General features: G+C 34.1%; 3 protein-coding genes across 7 annotated transcripts in view; 2 read left to right on the forward strand and 1 right to left on the reverse strand.

Moving 5' to 3' along the window:
- The first annotated feature begins 92 nt into the window (after positions 1-92).
- On the forward strand, positions 93-1,555 carry LOC121728223 (phosphoglycerate mutase 2). The gene is made up of 5 exons (XM_042116363.1): positions 93-290; positions 383-615; positions 762-953; positions 1,080-1,152; positions 1,233-1,555. The coding sequence occupies exons 1-5, from the start codon at positions 188-190 to the stop codon at positions 1,397-1,399; spliced, it is 768 nt and encodes a 255-aa protein (XP_041972297.1). The 5' UTR covers positions 93-187; the 3' UTR covers positions 1,400-1,555.
- On the reverse strand, positions 1,545-14,539 carry LOC121728225 (zinc finger protein 511). Of its 2 annotated transcripts, none has more exons than XM_042116365.1 (4): positions 14,529-14,539; positions 2,340-2,505; positions 2,066-2,264; positions 1,545-1,973 (listed from the first exon to the last, which is right to left on the reverse strand). In XM_042116365.1, exons 2-4 carry the CDS (start codon positions 2,480-2,482, stop codon positions 1,641-1,643), a joined length of 675 nt encoding a protein of 224 aa, XP_041972299.1. In that variant the 5' UTR covers positions 2,483-2,505; positions 14,529-14,539; the 3' UTR covers positions 1,545-1,640. The 2 variants fall into 2 exon arrangements, with proteins under 2 accessions (XP_041972299.1, XP_041972298.1); XM_042116364.1 differs by lacking the exon at positions 14,529-14,539 and adding an exon at positions 3,064-3,235.
- Positions 2,886-16,279, forward strand: part of LOC121728222 (ectonucleoside triphosphate diphosphohydrolase 5) — a 46,300-nt gene continuing 32,906 nt past the window's right edge. The window contains exons 1-2 of one of the 4 annotated variants that reach the window (XM_042116360.1): positions 2,886-3,105; positions 9,677-9,800. In XM_042116360.1, the coding sequence (XP_041972294.1) occupies positions 3,082-3,105; positions 9,677-9,800 (148 nt within the window). In that variant the 5' untranslated portion in view covers positions 2,886-3,081. Of the gene's footprint in view, positions 3,106-7,964; positions 8,240-9,530; positions 9,550-9,676; positions 9,801-13,582; positions 13,708-16,279 lie in introns of those variants that run through there. The other 3 variants (XM_042116359.1, XM_042116361.1, XM_042116362.1) reach the window with 3 other exon arrangements.

Consider the following 16,279-nt stretch of genomic DNA (forward strand, 5'->3'; position numbering starts at 1 on the left):
GTTTATCTTCATCTTCTTCATAGTACTTTTTCTTTTAAATTTTGCCATTATCCTGTTGGCTCATTGCTTTGCTGAGTTTGTAAAATTTAAAAAAATATATAAGAAGGTCGAAGGGTTAAACTTGTCAATCGCAAAAAAATTTTCGTGTCTCGAGTTTGCCGGGTTATTGTGAAATTATTAATTCAAAATGCCTGGAAAATACAAAATTGTTATGATTCGCCACGGCGAAAGTGAATGGAACCAAAAAAATCTTTTCTGTGGCTGGTACGACGCCGACCTTAGCGACAAGGGTAAGAGAATTTACAAAATTTTATTTTTAGTAATATTTGTACATGTATCAAGTAGAATTTTGTTTTTTATTTCTTTGGTGTTCTTTTCGTAGGTCGAGAAGAAGCTAGTGCAGCAGCCAAGGCCTTAAAAAACGCAGGTTACAAGTTTGATGTAGCCCACACTTCCGTTTTGAAAAGAGCTCAAATTACTCTTCAGACTATCCTTGAGCAGATAGGTCAAACAGATATTCCAGTAAACAAAACTTGGAGATTAAATGAAAGACATTATGGTGGACTTACTGGCCTTAATAAAGCAGAAACAGCTGCTAAATATGGAGAGGCTCAGGTAACTTAAATCCACATTGCTCTTTATTCATATTAGGAAAATGTACCACAATAATTGTTATCATTGCTATGCTATACATAGACTTAATATATATTATAGGTTTATGATGCTATACTATATTATTTAAAATTATAATACATCTTCAGGTACAAATCTGGCGCCGCAGTTTTGACACCCCACCCCCAGCAATGGAAAAGGACCACCCCTACTATGAGGCTATTGTTAAGGACCCCCGTTATGCCTCTGACCCAAAACCTGAAGAGTTCCCAATGTTCGAAAGCTTAAAACTAACCATTGAAAGGACTCTGCCATACTGGAACAATGTGATAGTGCCACAGGTAAGATAAGGTGTTAAACATCATTAAAGCACTTTCAAGGAATACTGGTTCAGAGATAATCCAGGGTAACATGTCATAAAAAGTACTACTATTTCAAAATAATGATATTCCTTTTTTATGTCTTAGATTAAAGAAGGCAAAAACATCATAATTGCTGCTCACGGGAATAGTCTCAGGGGTATTGTCAAACATTTAGAAGGTAAAAAAAACTAATATTAATTTACAAAAAGAATGGTATGGATGTTATACTTTTTATAATATTGTTTGTTGTGTTTTTAGAGATGAGTGACGCCGATATTATGGAACTGAACCTGCCAACTGGTATTCCTTTTGTTTATGAACTTGATGAGAATATGAAACCCGATGGACCTATGACTTTCCTTGGTGATGAAGAGACTGTGAAAAAAGCCATGGCAGCTGTTGCCGCTCAAGGCAAAGCCAAGTAATTACATTGAAGTAACCTTAATTTATTGTCATGATATTCTAGTGCAAATGTTATTAGAAATATAGCTACTCATATCCAACTCGTTTAAACTTCAAACGCATATTTTTGTTGTGAATATTTCTTTATATTTAAGTTTATAATAAAGTTTAAAAGTACACTGTGGTATTTTTTCCTTGCATTAAAAATATAATTGGTATATTAGTATCACAGAGCTTTAGAACAGGGTAACTGCAATCAGTTTACTATGTGATTGGTAAACTTTCCTGTAGATCTGTCATCACTTGGTCTATATTAACATCCACAGAACCTTTTGTTTTATCACAAGTAAACTTTTTAAATGGTTTGAATGTTTTAGTTTTACTGTTGCTGAAATTTATACAGGTACTGTTTATATTTTCCCTGTCCACATCCATGGAACTGGAAGTATTTTTGTTTTTGCTCTTCTTTTTCTTGACCAACTTTGGTTTATAATCAAATCTGAAATCTTTTGGTAGTTTATGGACTTGTAAACAGTGCTCGAATCTTAATTCAGCATTCTGAAATTTTTCTGTACATTCTTCAATGTAACAGGAATACTGTAAAACAAAAAAAAAAGATTAATAATAATAATTAATTTGGAATTGTCCCTGAACATGCATCAATATAAAACAGTATTTTATATACATACAGATGGTTTCTTAGCAGCCATAACAGAGAAAAAGGAGTCATGACTTTCTTGTATATGTAAGTCGAGCAAATGTCTTGATGGTTGACTCTTCTTACATGTTATACAAGAATAGCGATGGTAGGAATTGTAATGATTTTCGAACTCTAGTAAAGACTGCCCTACAAATTTACATCCTGGCACAATGCATGGTGTTTCCATCCTAGAAAAATTATTATTCAATTAGAGCACCATTTTTCGAATGTAGGCTGCGAAGCTTAAGTGTTAAGCTACATACATAGAGTGATAGAAATCTTCATTATCCTCATCATAAATTCCAAGTCTTGCTAAAGCCTTATCTGGAGCAAAGATCTTGTCATTAAGTTTCCGTCTCCCAACACCATAGTTAATCAAATTTTGAATTAATTCTTGAGCTTCCATTACTTATCTTGTTCCAAATTTACCTGAGAAATGGTAAAGTTCTAAAGTACCTACTCAAAAATATTATCACCACTTTAATCTAGAATTCAGACAAAACAATATTGTTACATTTTTTTCATCATTATAACAACATAATGATGAAATTTTGTAAAGATTATAAAAATAGCAAGTGAGATGTATGATTAATATATGTAAGAAGTAAGTACTTGAAATTGTCGTAAATATAAAATCTATCATAGGTACCAGTAGGTACTTTAATTAATAAAATCAATTTATTCTAGTCAGCAAAGACTAGCTGTTTTATAAAACGAAGTTTATTACGAGTTACGACGACGACGTGATAAATGATAACAAGTATTTTTATAGAAGTCACAAGGAAGTTATTCATTAGTACAAGTTGGAACGTCTTGCAGTGCAGAAGGTTCAGTGTCGCACAAAACAAAATATCACGTCAGATCAGTGTTTCAGAAAAAACAATACTAGTATAAATAAAAAAGTTATTGTTCAATGTTAAGTGTTCACATCGTGCATCGCAAATTTTTGTTTTATAACATTTTTTAACATATAAATACCGTACTAACTTCATAACCTCCACAACGATGAGTGAAATAAGACAAAGAAAGGTATGTAATCACTAATCGACATAAACGTTTAGTTAATAAATTTAAACAAAAGAGTACGGTAGTTATTAATAATTCTGAGAGTTATTTTCATTATTCACGCAAAACACATTACTAGTATATATTTGTACGCAAAATCAACAAAATTATTCTCATTCTCTATTTTTTTAGTTTTTACCAATTTTTGACATTCTTTACTTTAAAAATAGGTAATATTACACAGATTAGGGCATAGCTGCTTTAAATGCACAGATTACAGTATATAAGTTAATGGATCAGGGTAATGTCGGCACTACATGTAGGCGAACGCGTTGGCCGACGCGTTGGCCGGCGCGCTGGCCCAATGTATTTCTATACATTGGGCCAGCGGGCGTTGCGCGTTGGCTCCTGGCGGTAGGTGAGTGATTCTTCAAAAATGATTCTCCGCGTCACTTTCGTGGGAATTTTTTATTTTCGAGTTATCTTTAAATAAATGTAAATACCTTTAAGGTGCTCTAAAAGATAATAAATACGATCTTTAAGGCATGTAAATCGGTCCATAAACTACTGAGATAATCAAATTTGAAATTTCGGTCCCCACGAAAGTTACGACAAACTCCACGAAAGTTACGATTGAATTTTCTAGGGACAAAATATGGATTGAAATCGTTTTTCCTTAAAAAATAAAATAAATTATTATTTATTTAATCAGTTTTTATTAAGATCAACCATACTAAAGAGCAAGGAGCTTTAATTTGTTGCTTAATCTGTCAAGTAACCGGTCCGGCTGTGATTTTTTCGAGGTTCAGGTGATTTTATTTGAAGTTCGTGAAGATTAAGTGATTTAGGAGGTCACATAAGGGGGTTTTCAACTAAATATGGAGATTTAGGACACACGATCATAATATTTTCTTCGATTCAGTTTGTGGGATATATACGAGGGCTCGCTTCGCTCGCCCTCGTCTGAGTATCGTATCGCATTACATTTGGATTGAGGATGTAATATCAGTTGTTCATGTAAAATACTGATATTCAAGTAAATCCACTAGATTAGAAGCAGATTCGATATATTTGGGGAAAAGATCAGACGGTAGATTGATGTATAAGGCCACATATGTTTTGTTTTTCAAAAAAAGCTTGTAGAGTGAAAAATTAGTTCTGGGTACCAAAACCATAGCTGGAAATACTATACTATAGCCAATTCACATAGGAAAACGGTGTAGGTCACTAGGTAACTTTCATGGGTGAAAATCTACGAAAATTGTGCCACGAAAGTTACGAAAATTTTACATTTTTCAGAATTATGATTAAAGTAATAGGTAAATAAACAAACAAAGTGCTAGGAAATAGTCTCGATCATATACATTATTCCTTAATTTGATATGAGTGTCATAATTATAAATTATTATCATTCAAAACATGCTCGCTAAAGTTACGTGACTACAGCGATCACAAAATTTTTAAGGAATATCTTATCTTATATTTTCTTTGTTTTGAAGCAACGAGGGTTTGAGTCCCCTGTACTGATGCTGGAAAGACACTGAGCGTTGGTGCAGCTAAAACGTGTAACCACAAGTCGTCGCGTTTGGAAGATAGGTGCAGTTTTATTACCCGCTCGTGAAACTAGCAAAATCGTGTGACACAGACGTTATGCCTGTTAACTTTTTTAACTTAAGGTATAACATTATTTTATTTTAGGAATTAGGTAGCCCAGATAATCTAGATTATTTTGATGTATCACACTCTATGCTAATGAATAGAATACAAAAGTTATTAAAGCTTTCCGTAAGCGCGAACAGAGTGTGACACGCGGAGAACACCGATTTTGCCCCCGATTTCGACATTGAATTAACCATTAAACAAAAACTGTGAATAATTATAGATGTTTTTTATTGAAATCAGATACTTAAATAAATGAGGAATAACGTGTGTTTGGTCCTAAGGCTGTATGTTTATTAGGGTAGTAGTAAAGAGCCTGTGACCACATTTTGAGGGGCCTCGGAGAATTACTCAGGTATAGTCTGTCAAGAACAGGCGCGGTCGCGGGGGGGGGGGGGTGTCACTCACTAGTTCATAGATAAAGTATAGTCACTACCACAGAAATGGATATAGTTAGAACTCCCATGTGTATGTACTTCGCGTGCCATCGCGTTCCCAAACGTTGTACAATGTCAAAATTTCGAAAGTCTCTTCTTTAGTCTGCGCTCCACCGTTATCGGAATCGGACGTCAATCGGAATTCCAAAAATGTCTAATTGTGCCGTATTGGGCTGTGGAAATTCGACTAGAAATGTTGGTCTACGTTTCTTTTCATCGGTAAGTAATTTTATCATTAAATCATGTGTCCTTTAATTTAAAATCAATTATTTAATGTTAATCGTGGGTGGTTGTAGTTTTTACCATGAAATCTACGTAACTGCGTGTGTACCGCATGATTCATAATACATTGCCGCTTTAGTTAGAAAATTATAGAGCCCGTTCTGGTTGTCCGCTATTGAGCGCGCAATGGAAATAAAACAGTCGATACTTTCACTCATCGCTTAGTTTCGAGGTACAGTCAATATTCTCATTTTTCTGTCAAATGAAGCAAATAGTGTTGTACATATTCTCGATTCTAATTAATCGATTTTCGAAACAGACATGAAACAGAGGAATGATAATGTTCGCTTTGGAATATTTTGTGACTCTGTAATTATATTTTATGTAATATGTATTTATGTTCCTGTTTAGTGATTTAGTTTAGAATAAGATGATATATTACTAGTTGTCCTGGCAAGCACGTATCTTAAGATTTATTATTCCTCTGTATATTAACTCGAATAATAATCGATTAAAAATCGATATACCTATTAAAGTGGCAAAAGAGACGGGGCGCGGCGATGCCTTTGAATCGATTCCACGGTACGGGTATTCCCATCACTAAAGCGCTCTTGTGACGTCACAGTAGATATGAAAAAAGTGACACGCTCGTGTTCATACAAATTGGAGCGACATGGCGGTTCTAATCTGTCAACTTCATAATTGAGTGTCATGTTCTAACAATTTCTGTCAGATTTTAGAACATGACACTCACACTGACACTAATTTTTAACTTTGCGCATGCGCAATGTACATTGAAAAACGAAACAAGATTTTGAGATTTTTCAATTTGATCTTAGATTTTGGACCCCCCCCTTCGGACCACGCCTGGTCAAGAAAGTGAAGAAATTAAAAAGTGGCAACATCGTAGTGTCATCCCTTTCAAATCAATCTAAGAAAAAGAGATGACACTACGATGTTGTCACTTTTCCATTTCTTCACTTTCTTGACGGACTATATTTCGCCTGTTCTACACATTAGGTCAGCGCGCCGGCCAACGCGTCGGCCAACGCGTTCGCCTATATTATGTAGTGCCGACTTAAGATAATATAACCTTGAATTCTACTACTGTCTACAGACTATGCCGGGGCTCAGCGTGCCGGGGCGCAACGCAAAAATCCGCCTCCATCTCCTTTACCAGCAGCGCCCCCGCCCATGTCAAAGTTAAATTAGCCTTAACTTTGACTAATAACTTTAACTTTAACCACGCCTTTGGTGCAGACCACCCAAAATGAGTAAAAATATTATGTCATTTTATTTCCTGTTTTTAAAGTAAAAAAACGCCTGTTTTTAAAGAAAAATAGGCGCAGTTTTTAAAGCAACATTAATAAATATAGTGTTTTTGTGCTTTTTCCAATGGCTAGTACTGTCCAATCTACTAGTCATTTACCCTATATCGAGTCACGACTCACGAGTGATTTAAAAGTGGTCACACTTGAGCTATCCAAACAAACGCACAGTACTCAAAATCCAGCAAATAGCAATGCGATGCGACCCGACACCCGGCAATAGTGTGCTATAACGCATTATCTTACGATTAAAAAATAATTTGGCGAAAGGAAAACCATTAAATATACTGAATTTAGCAGCGAATACCCAGAATCTAGATACTAGATCGATACCTAATAATATAGTATAAATTTATTCGGTTTTTTCATTTTCATTTATATTTTTTAATTTTAATTTTAACAATCTTAACTAGATGGCGTAAGGATAGACACTTCTAGATTTTCTATTGGTTCCTCACCGATCTGAAATTATCTGCAGGCTGGCATCACTGACTACATATGGGTTGTGTTTCCAAAAAATATCAGTGTACTGTCAAGTGTGACATAAATCAAAATATCTTAAGCCTAAGCGATCATTGGCCTAAGCGCTTAGGCTAGTATACTGGTAATAGTTTAGGAACACGCTGACATAATAAAAACTTGTCAAACTGAAACTTGACAACTGAAAGAGTTTTGGCGGGCATGTCACTTTCAAACTTCTTCTACTTTTTATTGTTGGTGTGGTTTTTATTATTTTTTCCCAAATTGTGGTTTTTGGGTTTTTGATATTCATTATTGGTAAAATATTAGCCATTAAATATCCGTTATCTTGCACAAGTGCAGGTAAGATGTTGTCAAAACCAAAATGTATAGTTCCTGTGGCATTTGAATATCGGTAAATAGGGCTATTTCTTCCGTGAATTTTAGCTAAAACATCGTTATAATTACTTTACTAACCTATTCATTGGAATATTATTGCGTCTTTTCCAAGTTGAAATGTATCAAGTTTTACATTCTTTTGCCCAGTTTTGTATTTATTGATGCAATATTGCAATTATTGATGGTATTCCCTGGTATTACCGATAGTTGTCTACCCATACGCCATCTAGTGACTAAAATGGAAACTGTTTGACAATCAAATTAAAAAAATAGGAAAAAATCGTACGTAGTGATCGCAGCCTTATGTCAAAGTGTCAGTCAACTTGTCAGTGTCAACTGTCCAAATTGAAAATAAAATTTATGAGCTGCAACCTGCATCCCAATTTCCGAATCCCGAGTTTTTGAAAAATAAGATTTTTCCTTATAATTACTGCTGTGCGCTGTGGTAAAAGGTTCCTGTAGTACACAAAAATATATATTTGTATAAATGTTCTCTTTTTCAATGCTGCTTTTGTGATACGATACCAGATGTTTGGTTTATGCAAACTAATTCTAGACGAAAGTTATGATTTTATTGGTTATTTGCAAGTTATAAGGTTGTGATGTACATGTTACCTCGATATGGGAAAATTCGCAACGTACAGATACTTAGAGGTGGGTCCTACGAATATTATTTTATTTATGAAATAATAGTTTTAGGGCGCTTTCCCACGAGCCACGACACGACACGATATAAATAATAAGAACTACACGACACACGGCACACAGGCTGTCGTTTGGACGTTTTCCTACGAGCGACGATTTCAGCGGCGACACCGCATTCACTTAGTACTTACTTAAAATAATATAATTGTCTTCTATTGTTGGGTTTTGTACCTAAGATAGTTTAAGCTTATTAAAAAACGTAGTCATATAATATATTATGTAAGTATTTATAGCAAATAATATGGTAATAAATCTATACTAATATTATAATTCTGCAGAGTTTGTTAGTTTGTTTGTTAGTCCGATTTGAAAAATTCTTTCAGTGTTAGATAGCCCATTTATCGAGGAGGGCTATAGGCTATATTTTATCACGCTAAGACTAATAAGAGCGAAGAAATAGTGAAAAAAACGGGGGGAAATTATTTGAAAGGGCTTATTTGAACGCACTAATCTCAGGAAGTACTGGTCCGATTTGAAAAATTCTTTCAGTGTTAGATAGCCTATTTATCGAGGAAGGCCATAAGCTGTATTTTATGATTCTACGACTAATAAGAGCGAAGAAATAGAGGAAAATGATGGAAAAAACGGGAGAAATTATCTATACTAATATTATAAGTCTGCAGAGTTTGTTAGTTTGTTTGTTTGAATGCGCTAATCTTAGGAACTACTGGTCCGATCGCGGACGAAGACGTAGTATATATATATATATATATATATATATATATATATATATATATATAATATTATCTACCATATTATAATATACATCTAGGTATACATAATAACTGTTAGAGTTGCAGTAGATTCTATCACACCCACAACTCTGCCTTTAGCGATGAGTGGAGCACCATGGGGTTTTAGTGGGTAAACTACGCAGGAGCCCCATATACCCACCCCGGCTGATATCCCCAGTTTGCCGAGGATGTGTAAGCGTAATGGCGGCGTAATGCTCTCCGGCTAACCGCTATGGAGTTTGGCATTTGGCATGGATTTATTATTTATTTATGTGTAATAGAACCCAGTTACTAACATTCAGTCTGTCCAAGACGTGTAAACCACCACCGCTTTTAATCACCGCTGTTGTCTTTTGAACAATTATCATTTAAATACTTACTCAGATGAAATTTTCTAAGAGATGTATTAATATTTCTTATCAGATAATGTAAATCATGATGATTCAGACGAGATTCAGATAATGTAAGTTATAACATGAATGCTATTCAGTATCAGTACTCACAATAATGGAAACCTGTAGGCAGGTCTGTTTCACATTTTGCTGTTTTTTTTTGTTAGAAACAATTAATGTTTTTGTTAAAAATAATGTATGTAACAAACTACCTGTGATTTGTGGCAATAGCTTTATTATGAAAATTATTTTTGTTTCAGTTAAAAGATGATATAGCACCCACATCTTCCAATGTAAGAACAAGACCCCTTAAGCAGCCTAGAAGATTACGAAGAGTATTCATTTTTCTTATTGTTTTAGCACTATGTGGAACATACTTTTTAGGTGAGTTAATAATCACTATGAATTATTTAAAAAATATTGTAAAGGATACTCTTTTATTTCTGAGTTTCAAGAGTATTAACAACTTATCATAGAGGTGTAAATTAAATATTATGACAAATCTTAATATAATGTCATAAAATTATACATAATATTAAATGGCTATTCAATTCTGAAAATTTTGTGACCCCTATGTCTATTTGTATGTAATCTATACTAATATTATAAATGCGAAAGTATATCTGTCTGTCTGTCTCGCTTTCACGCCAAAACTACTGAACCGATTGTCATGAAATTTTGTACACAGATAGTCTAAAGCCTGAGAAAGGATATAGGCTACTTTTTAACTGGAAAAAGGGGTTGTAAGGGGGTGAAAATACGTAAATTTGTTCAAATTAAGTTAGTTCCAAAACTCATAACAGATGGCGCCAAGAGTCGCCTAGATCGCGCTATCGCTTGCTCATATGTATTTCTATAAGAGGTGGTACCATGTTAAGTTTTCCGATTCTTTCGATTGTTATACACCTTATTAATTAATAACTCACTTACCAACTTAGATATCAGAAACAACAGCGCCAAAACTACTGAACCGATTGTAATGAAGTTTTGTACACAGATAGTCTAAAGCCTGAGAAAGGACATAGGCATTAGGCTCCTTTTTTTACTGGAAAAAGGGGGTGTTTATGCGTAAATTTGTTCAAATTAAGTTAGTTCCAAAACTCATAACAGATGGCGCCAAGAGTCGCCTAGATCGCGCTATCGCTTGCTCATAATATGTATTTCCATAAGAGGTGGTACCATGTTGGGATTAGTTTTTCGATTCTTTTGATTGTTATACAGGTTATCAAATAACTCACCTACCAACATAGATATATCAAAAACAACAGCATACCAATAATAAATACTAAATAGTTTATGGGTAAAGCTAAAGTTGTGTAATGCAGCTAAGTTGTGTAAAGCTAAATAAGCTTTAAAATTTGGTATGTATAAAAAAGTTTAATTAAAAAAATATATGTGTACACTACACGGCTGTTTTGGGTATTTTGATTTAAGGGGTACCAGGGTTTTAAAAAGCTTTTGACTCCAATTTTGTTGACACCGCGCGCTATAAACTGAAGCCCACGCGGACGAAGTCGCGGGCAACAGCTAGTTACAGAATATAGTACATGTGCCATAATTTCTTTTTTTTTTTTACTGTAATTTATTTTAAGTTTATAGTTAAAAAAACTATTTAATTTTAAGTAAGCTTAGTAGGTAAGGGCTTTAAGAAAGAAAATTATCTAATAAGTTCTTAAGAAAAAGAAAATGCTTATTTCAGACTTGCTTTAATAGACATAGTACATATTTATAACACCCCTCTTTTTTGTCGGGGGTTAAAAATAAGCTTAAATTTGAAGACTATTGTGTATAGTCTGTTATTTTTGTCTGACATCTTTTGCTGCACCAGTAATTTTGTCTTATTTTTTTACTTATATTATTCATATCATACAATATTGAGTCATCATGGTTATAAAGGAAATAATTTTCCAATAATTTAGCTGCTTCCACTTTCCAGTGCTTGTTTAATGCTCGACGGAGGCTCAGGCTCATCTGTTTCATCTTCTTCATCCCTTTCATCTCCTTGCTCTTGATCCTCGGTTTTTCTTACTGAATCTAAAATTTATTTGTCTGTGAGTGAATCCATTGTAAGCATAATCTACTTCGATGTAGTTTTGAAGGTTTATCATATTTCCTGCCATGTTAAACTGTTGAATCCATTCAGATAATGGAAGTTCGTCGTCACTATCAAATTCAGGTTCTGTTTTTATCTCATAGCTCTTAGAATTGGTATAAAGTCCAGCAAGTCGAAAAGTGTGTCACTTCTTCCCAAGCTTTAGATAAAAGACTTACTGCATGTAGCATATTAACAAAAGTTTTACCTTCAGATTCGACTAGCTCCATCAATAATTTCTTTCTGTAGTGACCCTTGAGGCTTTTAATCACACTCTGGCTCATAGGTTGTCAATACGACTATAATTTCGAGGAAGAAATGCCAACATGGGCGTACCCAGGTTCTGGGCCAGGGGGGGCAAATTACCCAGGTTCTGGGCCAGGAGGGGGGGGGGGGGAAATTACGCAGATTCTGGGCCAGGGGGGGGGGGGGGGGGGCAAATCAGATTTTTTACAATTAATTTTTAGTTGTAAAAATATGGCAAAAATTCGTTTTATTATTTTTGATTTTTATAGATGAAAGTACTTAATAATTATACTTCTGATCCAGCAGCTTGGTACGCCCATGAATGCCAACTCTATGTTTAGAAGGTTTAATACAAACGATAAAATTTCGCCCCATTAATTAAGTGGGATGCACCCACTTTCGCACTTCCTCTTCAAAAATTTGACTGGTCATCCAAGCTGATTTATTAGCTTTATATGTCACTAGCAATTTTTTAATGTTTTTAAAACAACGCGGATTTTTCGAATGGCCTACTACCATTAGCTTTTTTTTCTGTGCCATCCATATTAGCAGCCACAAGCACAGTAATACGTTCCTCGGAAAGCTTTCCTCCCACACACTTTTCCCCTTTGATTTTCAGAGTTTTATCTGGAGTCAACTTATAGAAAATTCCTGCTTCATCAGCATTGAAAATGTCATTTGGGGCGTATTTTTCTGTGAATTTTGACCATACTCTAGTTCCAATCATTCATACTTCGTGCTCCTGTTTCTATTGCGCGTATAAGTAAAACTTTTTCGTCAATACACAATAGTTTTCTTTTACCAACCATGTTTATGGTTTGAAAGTTGATGAGCAACATTAGAATAAGATAACGTATGCGTATCTAAGGCCGGTATAAATAGTCAGTACTTAAGATGCGACCCGGTCTCAAGACGCGGCTTGGCTCTGTGATTGGTCCAAATTTTGACAGCCAACCAATCACAGAGCCGAACCGCGTCTTGAGACCGAGATGCATCTTGAGTACTGACTATTTATACCGGCCTTAGAAAGTTTTCGGTATGTATGATGCCGGCAGTCGAGTTTATTGCGAGCTAGAATAACAAAGCGACAAAAAAACGTACACAGCTGCGCAGTTTTTACTAATTGTAGCTCAAAATGTACTTTTTATTACTCAATTGTTGTCGATATTGAGAGTGAGTGTGAGGCTGTGTAGAGACTAGAGTGTATCATTGTATGGACATTGGACAAGCTAAACCAACCAAAGATGACCAAAGTCAGCTTATTTCAACGCGAGAGTACTTTGTCGTTATGTACTATCAGAGAAGTTGATTCCTATGCAAATCGGGGACCTAAGTAGTTTGGTTGCGTTACGTCAAACCCAGCTGACAGATCACAATTAACATTGAATTGACATATTCGACCAAATAACGTTGGTCTGTCAATTGCATAGGAATCAATCGATGTACCTCGATGGTACATCGAGTGACGTTAAATGGAGTTTAGAGTTTAGACTAGCAGCTGATGAAATAAGTACAAACATTTTTCTAAACAACACCACATAATAAAGAATTATTCTGTATTACTTAGTATTAATGTTTCAGTTAAGTATATAAATGGATATTGTGTTGACATCAAGTTGACATAGAACAATACAACTATGCTTAACTATGCATATTATTAATTATAGTTGGCAGTGTGCGCTCATTTCTCGAATGTCATGTGACCAATGAGACACAAACACTTGCTAGCCTTATCAATTAAATACTTTTATACATATTATGCATAGCAATTTCACATTATGTTAAACAGTAAACTGTACCTAAAGTTGGTAGTGTCAGGCATTATCTGCATTCTTTTAGTACTGTAACTGTATTTTCTATGTTTGACAAATACAAAACCTGTTTTATACGATATCAAGTTTATTGCTAGTAAAATGGCGGATAACCACATTGCATCTCTTGTTATTTTAACTGGTAAGTAAAAAGTATTTTACATAACCATATTTTGGTTTTACTGCATTACTTGCTACGAACAATAATAAAAATCGGCCAAGTGCGAGTCGGACTAGCGCACGAAGGGTTCCGTACCGTGATAGAGAAAAAATAGGCCAAAAGTTGTGTTTTAGAATAGAATAGAAAATACTTTATTTGTACAACTTAAAACTAAACTTAAACTTAAAAAACACAATAAAGGAAAAATATGTACAAATAGGCGGTCTTGCTGCTAGCAGCAGTTTCGGCCAGGCAACCTTTAATTTTAAAATACAAAAATAAGGGTAAGTATACTTGTTAATAATATTATGACTAAATAATAAATAAGTATATACTACATATAACATAGGTACTACATATAAATAACATGTAATAATACATAAAAAATATTCATATTAACTACATAAAATTTACACAAATATAATAATATATTTTGAAAGAAGGTAAGTACATTTATATTATAGACTATTATGACAGATTTAGATAATATTCCATAACTCGTTTCTTAAAAATATTTATTGTTTGTGACTTTTGGATAGTTTCAGGTGTGTTTTGTACGGGAGCCCCCTTAAATTTTAATTATATTTTAATAAATAATGTGTACTTTAGTAATTTTATTATTAATTATTAAAGTACACCTATAATTAAGGACTCTGTGAAAATTTCAACTGCCTGATTGTTATCATCATTGATATCGAGCAAAAAAGGCCAAAAAAATCATGTTTGTTGTATGGGAGCCTCACTTAAATATTAATTTTATTTTGTTTTCAGTATTTGTTGTTATAGTGGAAACGGATATACACAATCTCTGAAAATTTCAGAACTCTATGAGCTCTCCAGGCTGTATCTCAAGAGTCAAGAACCGTTGTTTTTGACTCTTGAGATACAGCCTGGAGACAGACAGACGGACAGACAACGAAGTCTTAGTAATAGTCCCGTTTTTACCCTCTGGGCACGGAACCCTAAAAACTAAGGAAGAATAACTGTGTCAAAAAATTTGTTCCGATTCTACAAAATGTGACCTGAATACATGCATACTTTATGAAAACGAGGCCCGAATACATGCAAAAATTTTGTGCAAGTAATAATTAAGTATAGATAAGATAATTATAATTGTCAACGGCTTTAATTTGTCAAACGGTTTGAATGTAGTGTTTCGTAGCTAAGTAGGTATATAATAATATATTGCTTTATTTTAGTGTGCGAAAAGGAACCAAATTCAAAACGATTGAAGTATTCAGGGAGTTACGTTTCCTTAGTTTTTATTATTCGTAGATTACATGATTATTCCTTACTTAAATCTATAATTTTTTTTAAATAAGTTTAAATTTTTGAAGAAAAAGAGAATTAATGGTGAAATCATTAATTTAGAGTTGTAGAGGACTTGCTGGCCATGAACTCAGATGCCGTCAACGGTCAATGAAGGTCAACCATTAAAATGTGAAGTCATTATGTCATAATCTCTATCTTTTTGTACTCGCGACATACCTACAAATTATTATTATTATAAATTAAAAAGTTCAAGTCCAAATAAATTGTGAAACTATGCAATTTGGTCGTACGATAGTCGGCCAACTTCAAATAGTAAGGTTGGGTTGCACCAACTAACTTTAACTATAACTGTGACTTTAACTTTAACTACAATGCAAAATGTCAAATCTTTGGTTAAAGTTACAAGGGCGCCATATTTAACCTCCGCTCATATGTATATCTGAAAAGTTACTATGTTTTACCGTGTTATATTTTTCCTGACGATTTTTACGGATAATTCAATTTTTTATACCCTCAATCCCAATGACCTTTAGTTTCAATAAAAAAAATAAACGCAACAGGCATCTGTGAATTTCTCCGGTTAAAGTTAAGGTTAAAGTTAAAGCTTTAGGACGCCATATTTAACTATAACCATAACTTTAACCACGCCTCTGGTGCAACCCAACCTAAGTCTGCGGTCGCTCAGTATGAGTATTGAGTAGTATGACTATGGTATTAAACGAGATTTCATCATACGAATACCGGAAATAAAAAAGGGTGTAAGTACAAAAACAAAATGTGGAGGAATTATTGTTGATCAAAATAGTAGCTCATCTTCGTAATAAATTTTTGTTTATTTTTTTAATTCTTACTTAAATATTACGATAAAATCTTTTTGTGTAGAAAAAACAAAGTATTTTACTTATCAATTACTACAACAAAATACATTTTAATCGACAATCTAAAGAAAACCCTAAGCTAAGTCCATTCTCTAACTTAAATAAGGCTCTTTAGTGCCATAGTTACATTATGTTTTAAATAAAGATCTAAGTTCCAATCTACCAATGTTTGTTTCGGTAAATTGGCACTTTGTACATTTAAAGTTTTAGAGTATTTTAGACACACAAGGCAAGTGTCGTGATATTATATAAATAAATAACCAAAAACAACAAAATTACCTGTTGGTAAAACAGTAATAAAAATACCTTCCTCGCAACACAGCTCTGGTAGAAACGCAGCCAGGATAACCTGGGATTTGTCTGTACCTTTCTGGCGTGGGCCGTAAGCAGCAGTGGCGGCCTTA

This window comes from Aricia agestis, chromosome 6 (genome assembly GCF_905147365.1).
Source record: "Aricia agestis chromosome 6, ilAriAges1.1, whole genome shotgun sequence".
In the NCBI taxonomy this organism is placed as follows: domain Eukaryota; kingdom Metazoa; phylum Arthropoda; class Insecta; order Lepidoptera; family Lycaenidae; genus Aricia; species Aricia agestis.